Source organism: Myotis myotis, unplaced genomic scaffold (assembly GCF_014108235.1).
Source record: "Myotis myotis isolate mMyoMyo1 unplaced genomic scaffold, mMyoMyo1.p scaffold_m19_p_2, whole genome shotgun sequence".
Lineage (NCBI taxonomy): Eukaryota > Metazoa > Chordata > Mammalia > Chiroptera > Vespertilionidae > Myotis > Myotis myotis.
This window is the reverse complement of record NW_023416324.1, coordinates 3,178,657-3,200,185: the sequence shown is the minus strand read 5'-3', so window position 1 is coordinate 3,200,185 and position 21,529 is coordinate 3,178,657. Positions and strand designations below refer to the sequence as shown.

The window sequence follows — 21,529 nt, the reverse complement described above, 5'->3', positions numbered from 1 at the left end:
CACTAATCCTGGGAGGTAGCGCATGTATCGGGAAGACTACTGGAAGGTAAAGACTGGCAGTTCTGTGACTGTAAACTCCGATGACTGTTCCTTCCACTTAAATAATGCAGGAACTGTGCTCCGAGTGAGCAGCTGGAACCAGAGTTTAAGATAGAATTATTATATCTCATAGCAGATTTTCTGATAGTAGTTAAAAGTTGATTTATGTAATTTTCTGTAATTTATTTAGCATATTAGAAAGCACTGAAAGCTTGGATCATTTTTTTCACATAGACCCATTATAAACCCCAATGTTTGGCTACCTTTTTATTTTTTCCCTAAACTGGTTACTGTATTTCAGAGTGTTGTGTCTTGCCAGGGACTTGGTTGTCCAGGACTTTTGGTTCTGATGGCATTAGTTTGTTGAACACATGTATGATAGGGAACAGACTCGCCATTGCCTTTAAAATGTGAGAGATGCATAGTCTCTTATCGTTAATTCTGAAATCTGAAAACTGAAAAAATCGAAAGTTTTCTATGCTAAGTTTGATGCTGACACTCATTTGATGGTCATGCTTGACTTGAACTGATATGAAGCTATTTAATTCTTAATTTGTTCTCTTTGTGTGGGTTTGCACAATTTGTACAGCAAAGCACTAATGTGGTAGAAGAGTGGCCATTCTCGGACACTGTAGGGTGTTACATCGTGTAAGGCACTTTACTCCAGTACCTTTCTGAATCCAAGGAGCTCTGGGCTCTGAAAGTCCTCTGACCCTAAGGGTCTTAGCTGAGGGGTGGTGATACTGTACGTTTGTTAACATTGATGTTTAAGTAACAAAACTTATTTGGGAAAATAGAACTAGGGGCAGATGTTTTTAGCTTTAGGTAGGACACAAGCTAAAAGGGGCTGACAAATGAGAGAGACCTGAATCTAATGCTGGCCTAAACTCTGAACCCTCAAGTGGGCTTTGCTTTTGGAGTTGGTTTTGACATTTCTGCACTCAGGGAGTGTTCACTTGTGCTGTGTGTACAAGATTCACCCCAAATTTACTTACGTAGTCAGCATACTCTGACTCAGGCTACTGAGTTAGGAGGGGAAGGAATGGTGAGTGGAGTCCCAGAAAGATTGATATTGGCCATTTGAGAGGAGATGCCTTTATCTTTAAATTATGAAGCATGAACTTTCCCAAGGACCAGTCCATTTGTCTCCCCTTGCTAATAAGAGTTCTTTAGGTCCCAAGGTGCATTTAGGGATAGCGAAGAAACATATCATTTAAGATGGAGCATTTCATGTTGATGGTCACTGATGTATTGTCTCTTTCTCTTCCTTTCTCCCCTCTTCCCCAACATTACTGTTTTTCTTATGAAATTATCAGTGGTTTTGGTCTGTAGCATGAAACATCTGATTATATTCTTGGTACTTTGGTTTTCAGTATGAGTCTTCTCTTAGTAATCTGGTGGAAACAAGTGAAGGGCTCAGATCTGATCTTCTATCTTACCCAGGAGAGAATGTTCTTGATCACCTGCAATCAGCTGTACCCTCTTCACTTTTCTTGCCGGAAGGAGCTGCTGCTTCTTCTGAGGCTTAAGGATTATTATCATTGCATTTAGTAATAATCTTAAACTGAGGCATTTGCAAGGTCTTATAAGTTAATAGTTCCCTGACTGACAATGGCAGTAATGTTACTAACTATAGCTAGTTAGTGAGCAGTATGTGCCTGACTCTGCTGTGAGCGTTGTACTTAATTCATTTTATTCCACTTTGTTTTGAAACAGTATCAATCTTATAGGACAGTTGCAAGTATTAAAAGACCTTTCTTCTTTTTTAAAATATATTTTTATTGATTTTAGAGAGGAAGGGAGAGAGAGAGATAGAAACATCAGTGATGAGAGAGAATCATTGATTGGCTGCCTCCTGCATGCCCCACACTGGGGATTGAGCCCACAATCCAGGCATATGCCCTTGACCGAAATTGAACCCTTTAGTCCACAGGGTGATGCTCTGTCCACTGAGCAAACCAGCTAGAGCCTGACTTTACTTCTGATAAACATATATTTTCTGCTCAAATAAAGTTAAGGAAGAATCCATTAGAACAGCATATTCATTCACTTGCTCATCTCCCCTTTATTTAGAAGTGTAAATGCTGCACCTATTATTTGCTAGGGGAGGAGAGAGGGAGGTCAGAGATAATGTAGACGTACCTGTGGTCAGCAGACATCTGAGAAGACCTTGTGGTAGGCCACCGAAGGAAGCAGTAGGACAGGCCATATGCAGGTAGGGTGTGCATATTCCTGCAGGCAGTCAGGTGACAGGTAAGGAAGTGTGCTGGCAGGCAGTCAGAAGCAGTACGCAGGTATCTACTGTTCAAGACAGCCGGGGGAGAAAAAAAAGACCCAGGTCATTAGAGGCCCTTCAGTACTGAGTATAGTTCCAAGGTGTCCTTGGTGAAAGACGAGGCTTGGTCAGTGGAAACAGTCCATTTCTGGAACTGGAAGTCTGGTTCAGTGTGGCACGTGGCCTTACCGAAATACCAGACCACTAGGTTTCAGGGCTCCTTGATTTTCTCTGAGGAGAAAACCCATATTCTGAGGTTGGACTGAACTTGGAGCTGGATGTTAGTTGATTCAGGTGGGGATTAGAGCACGACGAAGCAGGTAGCCAGGCAGGTCAGTGCCACTGGACTGTCCACTCTCCAGACTCCATGAGAACTCATGGCTGAAGGCGAGTACAAGTATTTTTTGTTTCTTTGATATGTTTTTAAATTTTCATTTTGGAATTTTATGTACGTAACTTAAAGAAGGGTTATGAGGTTAGTACACAGAACTCCCATATATAGTTTCCCCAACTCAACAATTGTTAACATTTTGTAATATTTGCTATTTTATTTTCATTGTATTTTATGTGTTATCTTTTTAACTTTATTACAGGTTTGCTTATTATCTCTGTTTTTTACCATATTATTTTCCATATTTGCTCCATTACTATCTCTCTAGTATTTTTCTTTCCTTAAACATTTGGAAATGAATATCGGACATCAAGCTTCTTTTCCCCTAAATATTTCAATGTATATTTTCCAAGACCAAAGACATTCTCTTATACAACCATTGTATGGCTATCAAAATCAGGAAAGGTCACATTGACATAGTAGTGTATAGTCTAATATAGTTCATACTAGAGGCGCCCAGTGCACAAAATTCATTCGCGGGGGTGGGGAGGGGTCTCTCAGCCCGGCCAGCACCCTCTACATTCCGGGACCCCTCGGGGGGTGCCCGACTGCCGGTTTAAACTGCCAGTCGGACATCCCTCTCGCAATCCGGGACCGCTGGCTCCTAACTGCTCACCTGCCTGCCTGCCCGATCGCTCCCAACTGCCCTCCCGTGCTGGCCTGGTCGCCCCTAACTGACCTCCCCTGTCGGCCTGGTTGCCCCTAACCGCCTCTACCTGGGCCCCTGCCACCGTGGCTTTGTCCAGAAGATGTCCGATCTAATTAGCGTATTACCCTCTTATTAGTATAGTTGGAAATTTTGCCATTTTTTCGAGTACTGACCTTTATCATAATTTTTCCCTATGATCACGTGTTGGCATTTAGTTGTTTTGTCTCTTTATATCCTTAACCATTCTTTGTTTTCATAACAAGTTTCTTAGCCTTTTTGTTTTTTTATGGCATTGACATTGTAGAAGAGTAGAAGCCAGTTTTGTTGAATATTCTTCAGTTGGGGTTTGTCCATGTTTCCTCCTGATTAGATTTAGGTTATGTAATTTTTTTTTTTTTTTTTATTGCTTAAAGTATTACAAAGGGTATTACATATGTGTCCATTTTATCCCCCCGCCCTAGACAGTCCCCTAGCCTCCCCTATCCCCCAGAGTCTTATGTCCATTGGTTATGCTTATATGCATGCATACAAGTCCTTTAGTTGATCTCTTACCCCCCTACCTCCTGCCCCAAAACCCTCCCCGGCCTTCCTGCTGCAGTTTGACAATCTGTTCGAGGCAGCTCTGCCTCTGTATCTATTATTGTTCAAAAGTTTATAATGGTCTCTATTATCCATGAATGAGTGAGATCATGTGGTATTTTTCCTTCATTGACTGGCTTATTTCACTTAGCATAATGCACTCCAGTTCCATCCATGACGTTGCAAATGGTAAGAGTTCCTTCCTTTTTAGAGCAGCATAGTATTCCATCGTGTAGATGTACCACAGTTTTCTAATCCATTCATCTACTGATGGGCACTTAGGCTGTTTCCAGATCTTAGCTATGGTGAATTGTGCTGCTATGAACATAGGGGTGCATATATCCTTTCTGATGGGTGTTTCTGGTTTCTTGGGATATATTCCTAGAAGTGGGATCACAGGGTCAAATGGGAGTTCCATTTTCAGTTTTTTAAGGAAACTCCATACTGTCTTCCATAGTGGCTGCACCAGTCTGCATTCCCACCAGCAGTGCACAAGTGTTCCTTTTTCTCCACATCCTCTCCAGCACTTGTCGTTTGTTGATTTGTTGATGATAGCCAGTCTGACAGGTGTGAGATGGTACCTCATTGTTGTTTTGATTTGCATCTCTCGGATGATTAGTGACTTTGAGCATGTTTTCATATGTCTCTTGGCTTTCTGAATGTCCTCTTTTGAAAGGTGTCTATTTAGGTCCTTTGCCCATTTTTTGATTGGATTGTTTATCTTCCTTTTGTTGAGTTGTATGAGTTCCCTATAAATTTTGGAGATTAGGCCCTTATCAGATATGACATTGGCAAATATGTTTTCCCACACAGTGGGTTTTCTTGTTGTTTTGTTGATGGTTTCTTTTGCTGTGCAGAAGCTTTTTATTTTGATGTAGTCCCATTTGTTAGGTTATGTAATTTTTGCAAAGAAATACTATATAAGTGATTTTGTGCCCTTCTCAGTGCATCAGATGAAGTTTTTGAGGTATAAAATAAGAAAGTTGGGTGGTTCCAATAAAGATGATTTTGATACTTTCCTTGCCCCTAAAGATCTTAAAATCTCTTAAGGAGAGGGGAGGCACCCAGAAGAAGCTGTGGTACGTTAAGTTACAGCAGGACAGGCACAAAATTCTCCCAGCTTTCCAAGCTGGTCCTGTAAGGAGGTATCTCTAGAGGGGCTGGTTGGAATTGTGGTCGGGTGGGTGGATTCCCCTTGTGAAAGAGTGTGAAAGAGGAGAGTGAGCCCTCCGGTGTGCTGCCACCAAGGGGGGATGGGAAGGGGATCTGTCCAGCTGGAGTGTAAAGGACAGCTGTGAGTGATAGTGTCAGGAAAGACAGGCAATGAAGAGGATGTGGAAGTAGGCTGGGGTCACTACTGGGGTCCAGTGTTACAGAGGAAAGGCCCTAGGATGTTGGTAACTTGCCCTTAAAGTCACTCAGGGCCTTTGTGGGACCAAAACTACAGTTCATGTATCTTGACTTGTTGTGATAGTGAGGGTGTTGTGCTGTCCTCAAGGAACAGTTCCCATGGTTTTTCAGAATAGTGATGAATTTATTAAATTATTATCTTCAGTTGAATTTTTCTAGGAAGCATTTTCCATATAAAGGGATATGGTAAATCTTTTAAAAAATGCACATTTCAAGGAAATACTTTGGTGGTCATATTAACCTACTTAACTGCTAGGTTCTAATTTAATTGCTCTTCTTTTTAGAAAGTCTTTTTCTCTAGACTGTTTCTAGTTATTCCTGGGGCATGTTATCTTATATACCAACTAGAGGGCCCCGTACATGAGATTCGTGTATGGGGTGGGGAAGGGTGGCACAGGGGTTTCCCTCAGCCCGGCCTGCGCCCTTTCATAGTCTGGGACCCCTCGGGGGACGTCCACCTGCCAACAGTCGGTCCCTCTCGCAGTCTGGGACCACCCGCCTGCTCGCTGCTCCTTACCGCTCAGCTTGCTGCTCCTTAGCGCTGCCACGCAGGCGGGAGAGGCTCTCCAGCCTGGTGGTCAGTGTGCGTCATAGTGACTGATTGTTCTGGTCGTTGTGCTATAATGGCCGCTTAGGCTTTTATTATATAGACTAGAGGCCCGGTGTACAAAAATTTGTGCACTAGGGGGTAGGGGGTTCCTCAGCCTGGCCTGTGCCCTTTCGCAGTCTGGGACGCCTCGGGGGTGACCACTTGCTGGCTTAGGCCTGCTCCCTGGGGGGATTGGGCCTAAGATGGCAATCAGACATCCCTCTGGCAGCCTGGCAGCCCTCGGGGGATGTCCACTTGCCAGCGGGGAGCAGACCTAAGCTGCAGTCAGATATCCTTAGCGCTGCTGAGGAGGCAGGAGAGGCTCCCACCACCACCGCTGTACTGGCAGCCATCAGCCTGGCTTGTGGCTGAGCAGAGCTCCCCCCTGTGAGAGTGCACTGACCACAAGAGGGCAGCTCCTGCATTGAGCATCTGCCCCCTGGTGGTCAGTGTGTGTCATAGTGACCAGTCATTCCCAGTCTTTCTGCTGTTAGAGTCAGTTTGCATATTACCCTTTTCCTATATAGGATTGAGGCCTGGTGCACGGGAGGGGGCTGGCTGGTTTGCTCTGAAGGGTGTCCAGGATCAGGGTGGGCGTCCCGCTTGGGTGCCTGGCCAGCCTGGGTGAGGGGCTGATGGCTGTTTGCAGCTGGTCACACCCCCTTCAGGGTGGGGGTTCCCACTGGTGTGCCTGGCCAGCCTGGATGATGGGTGGATGGCTGTTTGCAGCTGGTCACACGCCCTTCAGGGTGCGGGTCCCCACTGGGGTGCCTGGCCAGCCTGGATGACGGGCTGATGGCTGTTTGCAGCTGGTCACACCCCCTTCAGGGTGGGGGTCCGCACTGGGGTGCCTGGCCAGTCTGGGTGAGGGGCTGAGGGCCGTTTTCAGGCTGGCGGGTGACTGAAGCTCCCAGGCTCTTTTTTTTACTTTTTCTTTTTTTTTATTCTGGGATTTATTTACCTTCTATAGCTGTCACTGGAGCTGAGAGCTGGTTGCGGGCTGAAAGCAGGTATCTGGGTTTGTTTAGATTCTATAATTGAAACTCTGTTACCATCACTGGCGCTCTAAGCTCTGAGCCCGCTGGCAGCTGAAAGCAGGTTTCTGGGGTTTGTTTAGCTTCTATAATTGCAACATTGTTGCATCCAGAGCTCAGAGCTGGGCCGCAGCAGGCAGGGAACTTTGGCTTCCTCCATCACTGGAGCAAGCAAGCCTCCTGTATGCTTCAGCTGCCTGGCTGGCGGCCGCCATCTTGGCTGGCAGTTAATTTGCATATCTCGCTGATTAGCCAATGGGAAGGGTAGCGAAGTTACGGTTAATTACCATGTTTCTCTATTATTAGATAGGAGGATAGGGGAAATGGTGTTATAACCTATAGACACTTGCTTCATGTGCTGGGTCAGAAGTAAAACTTTTCAAGTGTACCTGGCATTTCTTGTGTTGTGTCAATTACATTTTTGGCATAATGAGAGTTTTTATTTAATCTCAGTGTCAGAACTTGGTGATTTAGTAGCACGAACATGAGCACCAAGAAATGGAATGGGTTCTGCCTGAACTTTAGGAATCTCGAGGACATAGAGTACCCTTAAGCAGTTTTTAATTTCTTCACACTCCATTACATTTGTAGGAAACAGAATTGGCACCGCTCTTTCCTACCCTATCTCATCCGTTATACATTTTAGGGCATTCATGGTCTTTCTTTTTCTTAAATTATAATTAAGTCATAATATAAAGAATCATCTCTTAGTTTGCAAAAACTCAGACTACATACACATCCAGACCTCAGGTTCTTATATGGCTGACAGCCCAGTTTGCCTTATTTTGGAGGAGGAGTTTGGGAGAGAGGGCATGAATGTGTTTTTAAGGATTTTAACAGAAAATGCCTTGGCTGGTACTGTGGGCAATAGGAATACGTCATAGTGCTCAATACGACTAGGATCGTGTGGCCTTGCTTACATGGCTTTAGCAATCCTTTCTGATTACCGTTGAATGAATTCAGCTTCCTGGGCAGTGTTCTGAAGAAGTGCCTGAGTTCTGAGGCAGGAGGCCGCCACATCTGTGGATGTCGGGTGCTGGTGGCAGGGTGTTCTTCAACCTCTGGATTTGGACCTCCCTGTCCTTACTATTAGAAATACATTCTTTAAGTTAGACATTGCTGGCTGGCTGCAGATCACTGTAGGAAATGTTCTTATTTATGATTTGGGGAGATCTTAGACTTCTTATCTAAAGGGGATGAAGCTCTTTGCATAGAATAAGGTGGTTTAGATACTCTGCTCCCTGTGCCATCTCCCCACCTGCGCTGTGTTTGTAGCTGTGCAGTATCCAGCACTCCACAGCTTTGCCAGGATTGTTCCTGTGCCCTTTTCCTAAATGTTTTGAAGTTTTCAGAAAGAAATTTGTGGGGTTGCTCCCCTTAAGTAGCTACTGCTGTGGTGGTTTATTTTTAAATGTTTTTAAATGTGCCGCCGTGTTTCTGTTAACTAATCTTGTATAGTTATTCATAGTGTATTTTTTTATTTTGTTCTTTTTGAAGATCTTGCTATTTAAAACCACAAGTTGTTATTATTTTTTAAAGACAAAACTTGCTGTTGTCTTGACAGAGCAAGGCATTTTTCGGAAGCCTCTCAGTGGCACTGCTCGCTGAGTCGCCGTGTCGGCTGTCTCGGATCCCCTTTCGAAGGCCCCACTTCCCTGCACACTAGCTTGGTATGCGGGAGAAGCTGCAGAGGCTGTTGGCTGGGCTTTATTTACGGAAACAGCAGGGTTGAGATTGATTGCGTTGAGAGACAGTGTATGGATGAGGGAGGGTCACAGCACATGCTCAGTCCTGTCAGTGTGAGGGGGAAGTTTCTGCGTTCTGCGTGAAGGCTTAGGTCATAGCACACGCTCAGTGAAAGCTCTATGAGGTCTCTCAGACTGCATGTGCCTCCATTTTGAGTTGTTAGAGTAGAAAAGGGCAGAGTTTTAGCTGTAAGAGAGATCAGGGAGGCAGCTAGACTCACCAGAGCTTCTGTTAGTCATGGATGATCCATTCAGCCCCTGCAGGTAGGCTAATCTTCCTCTGGCCTCACCGAGACAGGGATGGTTTTTGCTGCTCTTTCTCACTTTGAAGATGTTTATGAATCATTTCATCATTCATAGTGCATGTTCCTGAGAGCTTTTAATTCAGCCCCGGTTGGCCACGTAGGTGGTGTTGTGAAGCGTGCAATCAGAGCTAAGGATGGGGTCTACCCGGAGATGCATTAAAGCAAATGGGGAACCTTGTGGGTCCCTCTGTCCCGGTCCTCTTCGCCTTTCTCTCGTCTCTTCCTCTGGGTGTAGTTTTAACCTAAGTCTTGCGGGGTGCCCTGTGCTGAGCTCGTTTGCCTTCAGGCACCTGCAGAGCAAACCTGCAGGCTGCTGCGCTAGCAATGCCTGGGCCCAGGGCAGCTCTGTTTGGGTGTTTCAGGGAGGTGGTAGGTGGGCAGCTATTGGTTGCTTTGAAGGTGGGTGGAACCTGTTTTGATTGAGAGCCTGTTTGCCAGAGCAAATTATAATTCTTGTAATCCTTTCGTGACATCTGAAAATGAAATAGTGCACATGTTTTGACGTATGCCGGGGAAAGTTACGGATTATGGTTGCAACAGTATCACCTTAAAATGGATTTTTTAAATAAATGAAAAGTTATGTCACACCACTTTTTACTGTCAGTGCTTCAAAAGGAAGCAATCCAGTTGCCTGGAAAATTTCTTGGCAATTAAAAAAAACTGTATGCAGTGACATGTGTGTTAGCCGTTGAGATTCCAGGTATTTTGTTTACTTGTTTTGTTTTAGCAGAGGATGGTACTTGTGTATGTGTATTTTGTTGTGTGACCTGCGAATTCTGTAGAGAGGAGCAAAGAGAGGAGTTGATGCCTATTGAAGTGGAGGCATTGACCAGGCCACGCTTTGTGCCCACAGCTTGATGGGGATGGACACCCGTCTTTTCCAGACCCAAAGTTCTTTTTGGTGTGTGTCCTGTTTGCAGATGAGGCTCAGAAAGATGGCTGTCGCTGTGGTCACCTTAGGGAGCCTACCTAAGTTGAAGTCTTACCCCAGTAAATACTAAGTGAAGTGTTTACATTGTATTAGTTGTTCCTCTTTCTTTTGAGAAGGTTGGGGGAAAAACTGAAGTGACACTTAGTTTTGTGCATTTCTGGGGCTGAAGGGAAGCCAACTATAGATGAATGTGCAACTGAAAGACTCATAGGATGACACAGGGAGAAATTCTTCCTGTAGAGAAAAAGTGACAAGAGGAGGCCCTTGATTTTGACAGACAGTTTTGGGAAAGCTAATAGTGCGTTCTAGACACTGAAGATATTGCTGAAGTGTAATCTGGCTCCTAGCAGGTTAAGTTTTAGGATTGCGATTAAGCACATGGATTATGCAGGAGTAATATAGGGTTAGCACATTTATTACTGGTTTTTAATCCCTTTTTTTATTCATGTGAGAGCTGGCTTCCTACTCTGATTTTATTTACTTATTTTCTTCTATTATGATTTGCATTTGGGAGTTTGGAGCAGATACCCACTTTCCCCCAAACCAGATAGCGGTGCTTCGGGACTGTGACTTATTCACTCTGTGTAGAAGCACATTTACTCTTCTAAGTCTGCAGTTGTCCTTTCTTCAGAGAAACTGGGGAGTGAGTGAGTACTTGTTGGTCATTCACAAGTGGGATCCTTGCAGGACTGAAGGTTCAGGTTTATTTAGAAAACGCATTATTTAAACTAGGAGAACACTTACTGGGGAAACAGTTGTGGAACTGCCTTTCTGTTCTAGGATCTTTCATTCTTCTCAAACTTTTTTATTTTATTTTACATTTAGCAAATAAAATGTGAACAGGAAGCTCTCCTTGTAGCTGAATCAACTCTGGCCAGGTTCTTCCCCCTTGTCTGGCTGGCCTGGTCTGGCCTCATAAAATATGTATTTGTGGAGCTTGAGTGCAGCTGCCTGTTTAGATGGTGAGGACTTAATAGTTACTCTGGTGATGCAGTGGTCGGCAAACTGCGGCTCGGCAAACCACGGCTCGCGAGCCACACGCGGCTCTTTGGCCCCTTGAGTGTGGCTCTTCCACAAAATAACGGCTCTTCCACAAAATACCGACTCCTGCGCATGGGCCACGAAGTTTCAATCGCACTGTACGTGCGCGCCCCCACGTGGTATTTTGTGGAAGAGCCACACTCAAGGGGCCAAAGAGCCGCATGTGGCTCGTGAGCCGCGGTTTGCCGACCACGGACTATGGGAACGGAACCCTTTGTTAAGAGTCCAATGTCTGTGTTTCAAATCCAATAAAGTAAGTCACTAGAGCTATATCTTGGGTGATAAGTATTTGTTCTATATGTTCCTGTCTTGGGAAAAAATACTTTGGGAATGTTATTTGCTGGTCAGTCATCTTCTGGTTTGGGGTTTGTGTGCTTGCTTGTCAGGTGGTGGTAGAGATGGAGGAATAGCACTTGGAAAGTTACTCTCCTGGTTAGTGAAGTTGTCTAGGGTCTGTGTTGCCTGGACATTGAAAACATGCTAGTTCGTTTCATTGTAGCTCATTGCCCCCCTCCTGTTGTACTTCACAGTATCAGAATGAGATAGAAAATAGCACATTTTCTACTGGATGTCATCATGAATCTCCGCCCACACTGAAGTCATCTGTATTGAGTAGTTTCTGATAGAAGGGGATATAGGTTCTTGAACATATCTTTAAAGCTAACCTAGTCTCATGATGTATACTCTACTACTTTCGGTCTAAGCTAAAATAGTTTATTCAAATTCATTGGGGTTATTAGACATTATTTCTATAGTTCAGAATTATTTGATCTATACATTTATTTGTGATCATTTGGTTGATTATCTTCCCTATTAGATTCTAAGCTTTGGGGCATGGACCATGTCTGTTCTTTAGCCTCAGTTCCCAGGAAAGTGCTTGACAAATGGGCCTCCAGCCTAAATATGTTGCATAAATGAGTGGCATCTATGGTAAGAGAACAGCCTAGGTTTGGAGTTAGAGGCACAGTTCACATTCCACCTCATAAATGACATTGGACCAGCTGTGACATTGGATAAATTCCTTCCCTCCCCTGAACCTCAGTTTTCTCATGGGTAATATAGAGATAAATAATAGTTCTTACAGTTGTTATTAAGATTGGATGAAAACTATGAAAGTGTTTGACATATAGTTGCTCAGTGTATTATTGTTATTAATTCAAAGGCCAACTCTACAATCCTTTGTAGGTATGGTTCTCTCAAAAACCTTATTAATGAAGACAATGCTAAGAATTATGTTAGGAATTAATGGTAAGTTAAGTTAGTGACCAATGTGTTTAACCACCATTTACTGATCTCCTCTTTTTCTTATGCTCTTTGGGTGTTTATAGTTTTCTTTACACTTCTTGAATATCTTTATAGAGAAGTTTTACTTCCATATTGCATAACATTTGGTGCATTTAGCGTTCAATGTTGTTCTTTTCTTACCACTTTCTCTAATTGTGTGTGTGTGTGTGTGTGTGTGTGTGTGTGTGTGTATTAATGCTTGTGTTGCCACCAGAGGTGCTGCTAGATTCTCTCCATCCCCCCTACCCCCCTGCCATATGCTCACCACTGTAGTGAAGAAGAAGGAGGCTGTGGTCATATTTTTATAGCATTTTTCAGAGGCTTCCCAGTAGGAACAAAGTGACATTTAGACGTGTATTGTAGAGCTGCTTATTTGGTCCAAAGTCTCTCATTTTCTGGGGACACTCCATTTCTGTTCATTATAAAGTTTAATTTCAATATGCAAAAAATCAGCAACATTTCTGGTCAGGAGATTGGCTTAATTTTCAAATACTGCTGCTTTATAAATTATTTTCAGTAACAGTGGGATTTTGAAAAAAAGTTGGTTTTCTAAAGCATCAGATATGTATGTGCGTGCAGCTTTGTGGTGGGCTCTGGTCCTTAGCAGCCATTTCCTTCTTTGCTGCCAGTGATGACAGTAAAACTCAGAAGGAACTTGAGGTGGGATGCAGCCATGTGCCATGGCGGCCACTGCATGCTGCTGTGTAATGGCCGAGGCCAGACAAGACATTTAGACAGTGGAGTAGAGTCATTGCAGCACTTTGAAACCAGATTCTTTCTTACATGTTGTTTAACTTTTTTTTTTTAATCACGTTTTATGATGTTAAATATTATTGTGTAGATGCCATGTTTACTGCATCTTATTGTCAGCATGGAAATTCTTCCTACTCCTCGGCCAATGCCTAAACTCTTAGCCTGGAATCTGAATGATATACAGGGGCCCCTATGGAGGGATAGCTGCTTCTATGGCCTAGAATCCCTCAAAAGAGCGCCTTTATCTCCTCGAGTCCTGGTTTCTTCTGTGAAGCTGGAGGACTGGGTTAGATGGCCACTAAGGGACTTCCATCAGAGAATACTGTGTTCTGGTTTTTGGAGGAGTTCCTGTCTTGATCTTTGCATTTGTGTATGAATTTTGGAACATTAACTCTTTCAACTGGTGACTCTCTTTTTTTCTTTTGAGTTTTTTGAATGAATGCTGAATTTTGTTTCTGCTGGGCACTTTATCAAACCTATTTCAGATTAATTTTGCTTGGAGGCTAGCCTTCTGTTACAAGTGACTTGATTGGATTTTGTAACAAAATGTTTAGTTGCTATCGGTAGCTAAATAATAATTTAGTTAAAAATTTGGAGTCATTTATTCATTTAAAATATATTTAGTGGGTGCCAGTGGGCTCTGGGATATAATGGAGAGCTAAAAACAGACTTGATTCCTATCCACATGGTGCTTTTATTCTAAAGAGCAAGGCATCCATTGAAAGAAATAATCACACAAAATAAATATAAAATTATGCCTGTGATAAGGGCTGAAGGATAGAGAGGTATTGCTTTGGGAACTCAGAATAGAGGAATTAGCTTCTGTTCTCACTGCCGGCCCTGCAGCTAATAATAGTAATGACTACTGTGCAACAGGAGCTGTGCCTACTTCCTTCCATAGATCAGTTTTTATTTTTATAGCAACCTTGCAGACTTCATCGTTAAGAACTTTGTTTTGTAGATGTGGAAACTAAGGTTCAAAGAGATTGGATTAAGTCTTCACAGTCACTCTTAGAGCTAACAGAACCTTGGTACTAAAATTTTCATCCAGGCTCATTTGACTCTGAAGTCCGTGTTCTTCCCCTGCACCTGAGCATCTAGACTCAGGCGTGTCTGCCAGCCCCACCCTCCCACCCTCCCAGTAGTGGGTGCCAAAGTCCTGGGGCATCCTGGTAGGATGTACAAAACATGGTTGTTTTATTCAGATTTAGGGAAAATATTTTCTATCTTAAAATGAATGAGAATATGTTCTGGAATAGAATATAAAATTTACATGATTTTTTAAGATACTATGTTAGACTTTAAAGAAATCACAGACTTGCTAAAGACTCCTTTAGAAATATGTGTTCATGTTGGACAAATCTGAGAAACTTTGTACACTATTCCAGTCTTCCACCTCATTAGCCTCATTTTTAAAAAATATATTTTTATTGATTTCAGAGAGGAAGGGAGAGGGGGAGAGAGATAGAAACATCAGTGAGGAGAGAGAATCATTGATCAGCTGCCTCCTGCACACCCCACACTGAGGATCGAGCCTGCAACCCAGGCATGTGCCCTGACCAGGAATTGAACGTGACTTCCTGATTCATAGGTCGACACTCAGCCACTCAGCCACTGCGGCCGGGCATTAGTGTCATTTTTACGCCTGCCCACAACCCTTCTAAAAAGAAGAAATTCTGCCTGGCCGGCATGGCTCAGAGGTTGAGCATAGACCTAATGAACCAGGAAGTTACTGGTTCTATTCCTGGTCAGGGCACATGCCCGGGTTGTGGGCTCCATCCCCAGTATGGGGCGTGCAGGAGGCAACCGATCCATGATTCTCTCTCATCATTGATGTTTCTATCTCTCTGTCCCTCTTTCTTCCTCTCTGAAATCAATTTTTAAAAAATACAATTAAAAATAAATAAAAAATTCTGATAATTGCCTTACTGTTTTTCTAAAATTTGGTGTATTTATTTCTGACCCACAGTCCATTTCTGTTGTCACTTTCTGAATGAGGTAGTGGAATTTCTGGTCTTTTTGTTGATTTCATGTCAGTCCTCCTGCTTAACTCAACACACTGTAGAAAAGATAAGAATGATCTGCTCTCTGTGCCTTGCCATCTGAAGGACGGGTAAAGGGATATTGTACAGTGTTTCATTCTCACATGACATCAGCCACAGGGCAGGGGTCTGACTAGAGAGTTACCAGGCCTTTGGGAATGTGCCAAAGGCCGCACTGCTGTTATGCTGTGTTTGGGGTGGGGTCCATGTCTGGGTTATGATGGGAAGTCATGCCAGCTCCTCCAGGGGCCTCTGTTCTGCTAACTCGTGTCATTTCCCCTGAGCCCCATGTCCGCGTCCCTTCTCCCCCCCCACCCCCCGTGGACTCAGGTCCTTGTCTCAGGCAGTTACCATGCTCATGTAGAGATATTGCAGTGCCACCCCCTCTCATTAGGATGAAGAAGTGATTCTGTCCGGGCAGGCTCCCCTCTCCAGCTAACCTCTCGGGTCTGCCAGCCAGCCTTCTCATCCCTTGGCATAGATGCGGCTCCCTTTTTGATATTCAGTTGCAGGCTTCCTGCTCCTTTCTGTCCATTCCCTGTTTACTTCTTAGACTAAAATGTTTCCATGGTAACAGGTTACTTTTCAAAGGGAACATCTTGTCATTTTATTTAATCCACTGCAGCTGAAGAGGCCTGAAATATTAAGTTGTAGTTGCCATGGATACTGCTTTGTTACATTGGTTTCTTTTGTATCCGATTTTATAAACAATGAATTTCTTTCCCTTTTTCTTTTTTAATACTCAAGGAGTAAACACAATGACTTACCATTATTCTTGTAATTTGGCGTCTGGGACTATTTTTTCATATTCCAAAGCAAAGATTTGTAGAATAATGAGGACTGAGTCTCAGGTGTTTTGAAAAACATATATTATTTACATTAGCCACACAGAGAAATTTCTCCTTACCGGTGAGGATGGTGACAATTTTTTTTTAAAGTATGATTCACAGTTAAGGATTTCTCAAAAAGGATGACCCATACCAGAGATCCTGTAGTAAACACAGAGAAGAAAGTAATATGTGACGAGTTAATTCCTGAATCATTAACTATGCTCATTAACTATGGCATTCTTTCTTTACTTACTGCCCAGCTGTCTATGGTATATTTTGGGGGTATTCTATTTGTCATTTAATCAGCTTTTCTCATGTCTGGCTTCTTTCTTATCCCTAGTTTGCCTGTAATGCTGTACTCAGCTAACCTCTTCTTTTGACTTTTTAAAAACTAGAATTTTTTAGGTGCACAGGCAGTTGCTGTGCTGCCCTGCACCCTTCTCTCACTCCCCCCCAAAGGTACATTATATGATGTAGGGCAATACCAATCCTTAGACATTGGCATCAGTACAATGTGTGTATGGTTCTGTGCCATTTCATCACAAGTGTAGCTTTGTGTAACCACCACCATAATGTCGATCTATCTGGTCCATCATCACAAAGATTTTCCTACCCTCTCCTTCACCATTCCTAACACCTTGTCACCACTAATCTGTTCTCCACTTCTGTAATTTTGCCATTGTCATAATGGTACATAAATTGGCCTTTAACTTTGATAGTTTTTCTTTTCTAACATGATTTTCAAACTTAAAAAGAAACCTCTTTTTTTATTATTTTGTCTTTAAATTAGAGAAAAGGACATGGCTTCTCATACTGGTTCTATTTGTTTGGAAGTCATTGTACAATTTTGGTTCAGTAACTTAACACTGCCAGATGGGACTGTGATTGGGAGTTCTGACTTTGGCATTAACTAAACTTGAGTTCGAATCCTGGTTTTTCCATATGTTATCTGTGTAACCTTTGTCAATTTGTTAACCTCTCTTAGGTTCAGTTTCCTTATCTAGGCAGGTAACAGTAACACCTACCTTACAAGGTCATCCTTAAGATTAGATTAGAAATATATAGAATTTGCTTAGCTTTATTTGGCTTGTGTTTACCATCCTATCTAATAATAGACAAACATGGTAATTGACTGTACCTTCACTATGCCTCCCATTGGCTAATCAGCACGATATACAAATTAACCTCCAACGAAGATGGTGGTTAATTTGCATACTGCAGGCAGGGCGGGGCAGCGCAGCCGCCAGCACGAGCTGCCATCCCGGGCCGCAGGCCGGTCCCAGAAGCCGCCCAGAAGCTGGTGATTGGGGGGAGATGGGGGTCCGCTGCCCAGGCCTGACACCTCTGGTGGAGGCGTCAGGCCTGGGCGAGGGGCCGATCCAGCAATCGGAGGGGTCTGGGTGTCCCCTGCCCAGGCCTGACGCCTTGGTGAGAGGCGTCAGGCCTGGGTGGGGGGCGGAGCCAGCAATCGGAGGGGTCTGGGGTCCCCTGCCCAGGCACCTCTGGCAGAGGCATCAGGCCTGGGCAAGGGGCCGATCCGGCGATCGGAGGGTGATGGGGGTCGACACCTCTGGCAGAGACGTCAGGCCTGGATGAGGGCGGAGCTGGTGATCGGGGGGCAGATGGGGGTCCCCTGCCCAGGCCTGACGCCTGGGCCAGAGGCATCAGGCCTGGGTGGGGGGCGGAGCCGGTGATTGGAGGGTGATGGGGGTCGACGCCTCTGGCCAAGGCGTCAGGCCTGAGCAAGGGGCCGATCTGGCAATTGGAGACAGATGGGGGTCCCCTGCCCAGGCCTAATGCCTGGGCCAGAGGTGTCAGGCCTGGGCAGGGGGCGGAGCCGGCAATCAAAGGGGTCTGGGGGTCCCCTGCCCAGGCCTGACACCTCTGGCGATCAGAGGGTGATGGGGGTTGACGCCTCTGGCCGAGGCGTCAGGCCTGGGTGAGGGCGGAGCTGGTGATGGGGGGAGATCGGAGTCCCCTGCCCAGGCCTGGGGTGGAGGGGGCGGGGGCGGGGGCAAGCCAGCGATTGGTGTGAACTACAGAGGAAACACCTTTTCTGACCGCTCATTGGTTAAGCTCCCTGTATGCCACTGGTAATATTCTTAGTAACTTGGGTAATAAGAATACAAAAAGGTGATCTAGGGTTCTTCACCACACTCCTGGCGAAAAAAAACAAAGGTCCGCTGCTGGAGGGCTAAGAAATGCCATATCCTGCCCTAGCCGGTTTGGCTCAGTGGATAATGCCTTGGCCTGCTGATGGCAGGGTCTGAGTTCAATTCTGACCAAGGGCATGTACCTAGGTTGCAGGCTCCTCCCTGGCCGGGGCCCAGGTCAGGGCTCATGCAGGAGGCAACCAATCAAAGTGTTCCTTTCACTTTGATGTTTCTCTCTGTCTTTCCCTTTCTCTTCCACATTCTCTAAAAATCAATGGAAACATATCCACAGGTGAAGCTAAAAAAAAATAATAAATTATTATTATATGAAAGACACATCTTGAAAATGCCTAAAGAAAGTTGTCATTTTTTCATGGTGAAGGGATGGGAGTCCGTGTTGATGAAAACACCTTGGTAGCTGCGGTGACTGGCAGTGGCTGCAGCAGCGGGGTGATGGGGCTGGTGCCTTCCCCTGATCAGCCCGGTCACCTCCCACTAAGGGAGGCCAGACTGCGGTTTAGGCCCTATCCCCAAGGGGAGCAGGGAGCGGGTCTAAGCTGTCACTAGGACAACCCCTGAGGGCTCCCAGTATGTGAGAGGGGGCCGGCTGGGCTGGGGGGGACACCCCCCCCCCCAGTGCACGAATTTCGTGCACCGGGCCCCTAGTATAATTATAAGATACCTGAATTTAAAACACTGTAGAAAAGCCCTGCGGCAAGGATAAAGGTGTACATAAGTGTGGCCCGCGCTATCCTGGGGTGTGACTTCCGTCTCTGTCTCTTTTTTCATGTGTGGTATCCCTTACCTGGCTTTCCTGGGATTTTCACTGTCCTTGGTCTGGATTTTCCTTTCTGAATTCACCTTGGCTTCGCAGGTACCCACTGTGTTCATTAAGCAATGCTGTATATCAAGCAGAAACCTGTATGAAGCTCTTGTTTAAACACAAGATAGAATGAGATCTGAACCTCTGTAAATATCACTACTAGTAGTACTTCCATTACTTTCAAGATATGAATTAAATGAATTAGTATATAAAAATAGATGATACTGTAGAGCACTCAGTTGTTAGCTGTTGTGCTACCAATGGACAGAGAACCCTGGAATCTTCCGGATTAGGGGCCTTTTCCATTTCAGCCTTCACTATTTTCTAAAGTTCAGAATTGTTCATAAGCAGCACTTCGCAAAGTGGTTTGTGGACCCCATTATCGATTTTATCAAATCCCAACCTTGAAGTCTGTCTTTGTAACGTTCTTTGGGGAGGAAATGGGAAGTGACCAGAGGGCGCGGGCTGTTGTTCAGAAGCTTCCAGAGCCGTTTTGTTCACAGCGCACCATTTTCATGTGAAAGAATGGACACACACTGTGGGGTGGTGAAGGCCTGAGGTGGGCAGGGCGGGAACCGGGTGGAGGGGGGAAGTGGGGGGGGGGGCGCTTCTGTAATACTCCCAACAATAAAGATTAAACAAAGAAAAGAAAAACAGACAAACGGGTTGTTCAGACTTGGGTAACTGGCAGACACTTTATTGAAAGTGGAGGAAGTAGACCTGCCATTTCAAGGAAAACAACTGATCGTATTTGCCAGTGCTAAGGTTTAAGCTTCAGAGGAAAAATTAGGATTTTGAGAAACTGGACCCACCACTTTGAGCTTGATAGCTTCTGTGAACCCACAAGCTTGAAAATAGATAAGTAAAATAGTCCAGAAGATCAGTAATGAGGTTTTAGATTCATATTGTGCAAAAACCTTTAAGAAACAATTACTTGTTGAGTTTTGGTGTAGTATCAAAAAGAATATCCGTAATTACCGAAAAATGTGTTAAAATATTCTTTGTTTTTCCAGTTATATATCTGTACGAGGCTAGATTTTCCTCACATACTTTAACCAAAGCATGTTGCAACGGATTGAATGTAGAAACAGATAGGAGAATGCAGCTGTCTTCCATTAAAGAGATTTGTAAAAATGTAAAAGAATGCCTTTATTTTTACTGTTTTTGTGTGTGTGTAAGTACAGTCCTGTTTCATAAAAAAATGTTATGCATGTTAATATGTAATGAGCTCATTGCTTTAAATGAATCAATAAATATTTTGAAATTTCTCAAAAATACTGTTAACGTAAAAAAAAAATTCAAACCTGTAAAGAATTTGGGTTTTTGTGAGTTTATTTGAGCCAAACTGTCGACAGTTGCCAGGAAGTAGAATCTCAACATATTGAGATAGTGCTATGGAGAATGGCATTTTTTCACCTTGTTTTATACATTACAATCAAAGGAGGAGATATAAGTAAATTACTGAAATCCACTGGTGATAGATTAGGGAGGTGGGAGAAAGCAAAGGGGGGTGGGCTCTGGGATTGGCTAAAAAGTAAAATGATAGACACATTTTTTACATAGGTGGTGGTGGGGGGTACAGAATAGTTAATAATCAACAATTAACAAGATAACTAACCAGGGAAGTTGTGTTCTTAGGCCTGGTGCCATTTGTTGTGCCCTGAGGGGTCCAGAAAAAGGGGAGTTACAAGTTACCCTGACATTCCACAGGTAGGTCATTTTAGATGCAAAGAGACAATAGGCCCAGTAAAGATCCAAGCTGATCTTTGTCAGGGAAGATCCTGGCCTAGGTCATGACCCACTATAAACTGCTTTTTAATTAAAAGGTTTGAATTTCAGACCATCCTTTGTGGTTACTTCTGGTCTCTTGAGTTTGCAAGGCCTTCATGCAGGCCTTCTCTGAGTGAGTCAGGTTAGCATGTGGCCCTCTTTCGTCCACACTACTTACTTGAGATGCTCAGTAATTTGAAGAATGTAAAAGGGCTTTAAAATTTATATATGTTTTTATTAATTTTAGAGAGAAAGGGAGAGAGAGAGAGAGAAACATGGATTGGCTGCCTCCTGCATGCTCCCTACTGGGGATTGGGCCCACAACCGTCATGTGCTTACCTGACTGGGAATCCAACCCATGACCTCTTGTGCATGGGACAGTCAGTGCTCAACCAACTGAGCCACACTGGCTGGGCAACGTAAAGGGGCTTTTTATGAAGATGGCACTGAATCGAATAAGGAAGCTGCCCCACCCAAAGTCAAACCCAAAGCAAAGGCTTTGAAGGCAAAGAAAGCAGTGCTGAAAGGCGTCATAGCCACACAGAAGAAAGATACGCAGGTCACCCACCGTCCTACGACCAAAGAGGCCCCGACGGCAGCGCAGATACCCTCGGAAGAGCACTCCCGGAGAAACAAGCCTGCCCACTGCACCACCGTCAGACTCCCCTCCCGAGGCAGCCATGGCGAAGAGAGAAGACACAGCAGTCAGTACACTTGTGTCCATTGTGATGTCAAGGCCAACAAGCACCAGGTCAGACAGGCTGTGAAGAAGCCCTGTGGCACTGACATGGCCAAGGGCGACACCCTGATCAGGCCTGATGGAGGAAAGAAGGCGTAGGTTTGACGATGCTTTGGATGTTGGCAACAAAATTGGGATGATCTAAAC

At 44.3% G+C, this 21,529-nt stretch overlaps 1 protein-coding gene across 5 annotated transcripts in view; it reads left to right on the top strand.

The window, feature by feature from the left end:
* RERE (arginine-glutamic acid dipeptide repeats) overlaps positions 1-21,529 on the top strand; it is a 403,197-nt gene that overhangs the window by 254,526 nt on the left and 127,142 nt on the right. The window contains exon 1 of one of the 5 annotated variants that reach the window (XM_036350925.1): positions 8,766-8,975. The exons of the other annotated variants lie outside the window; for them this stretch is intronic. Within the exon in view, the coding sequence (XP_036206818.1) occupies positions 8,950-8,975 (26 nt within the window). The 5' untranslated portion in view covers positions 8,766-8,949. Of the gene's footprint in view, positions 1-8,765; positions 8,976-21,529 lie in introns of those variants that run through there. 5 annotated transcript variants of the gene reach the window in all.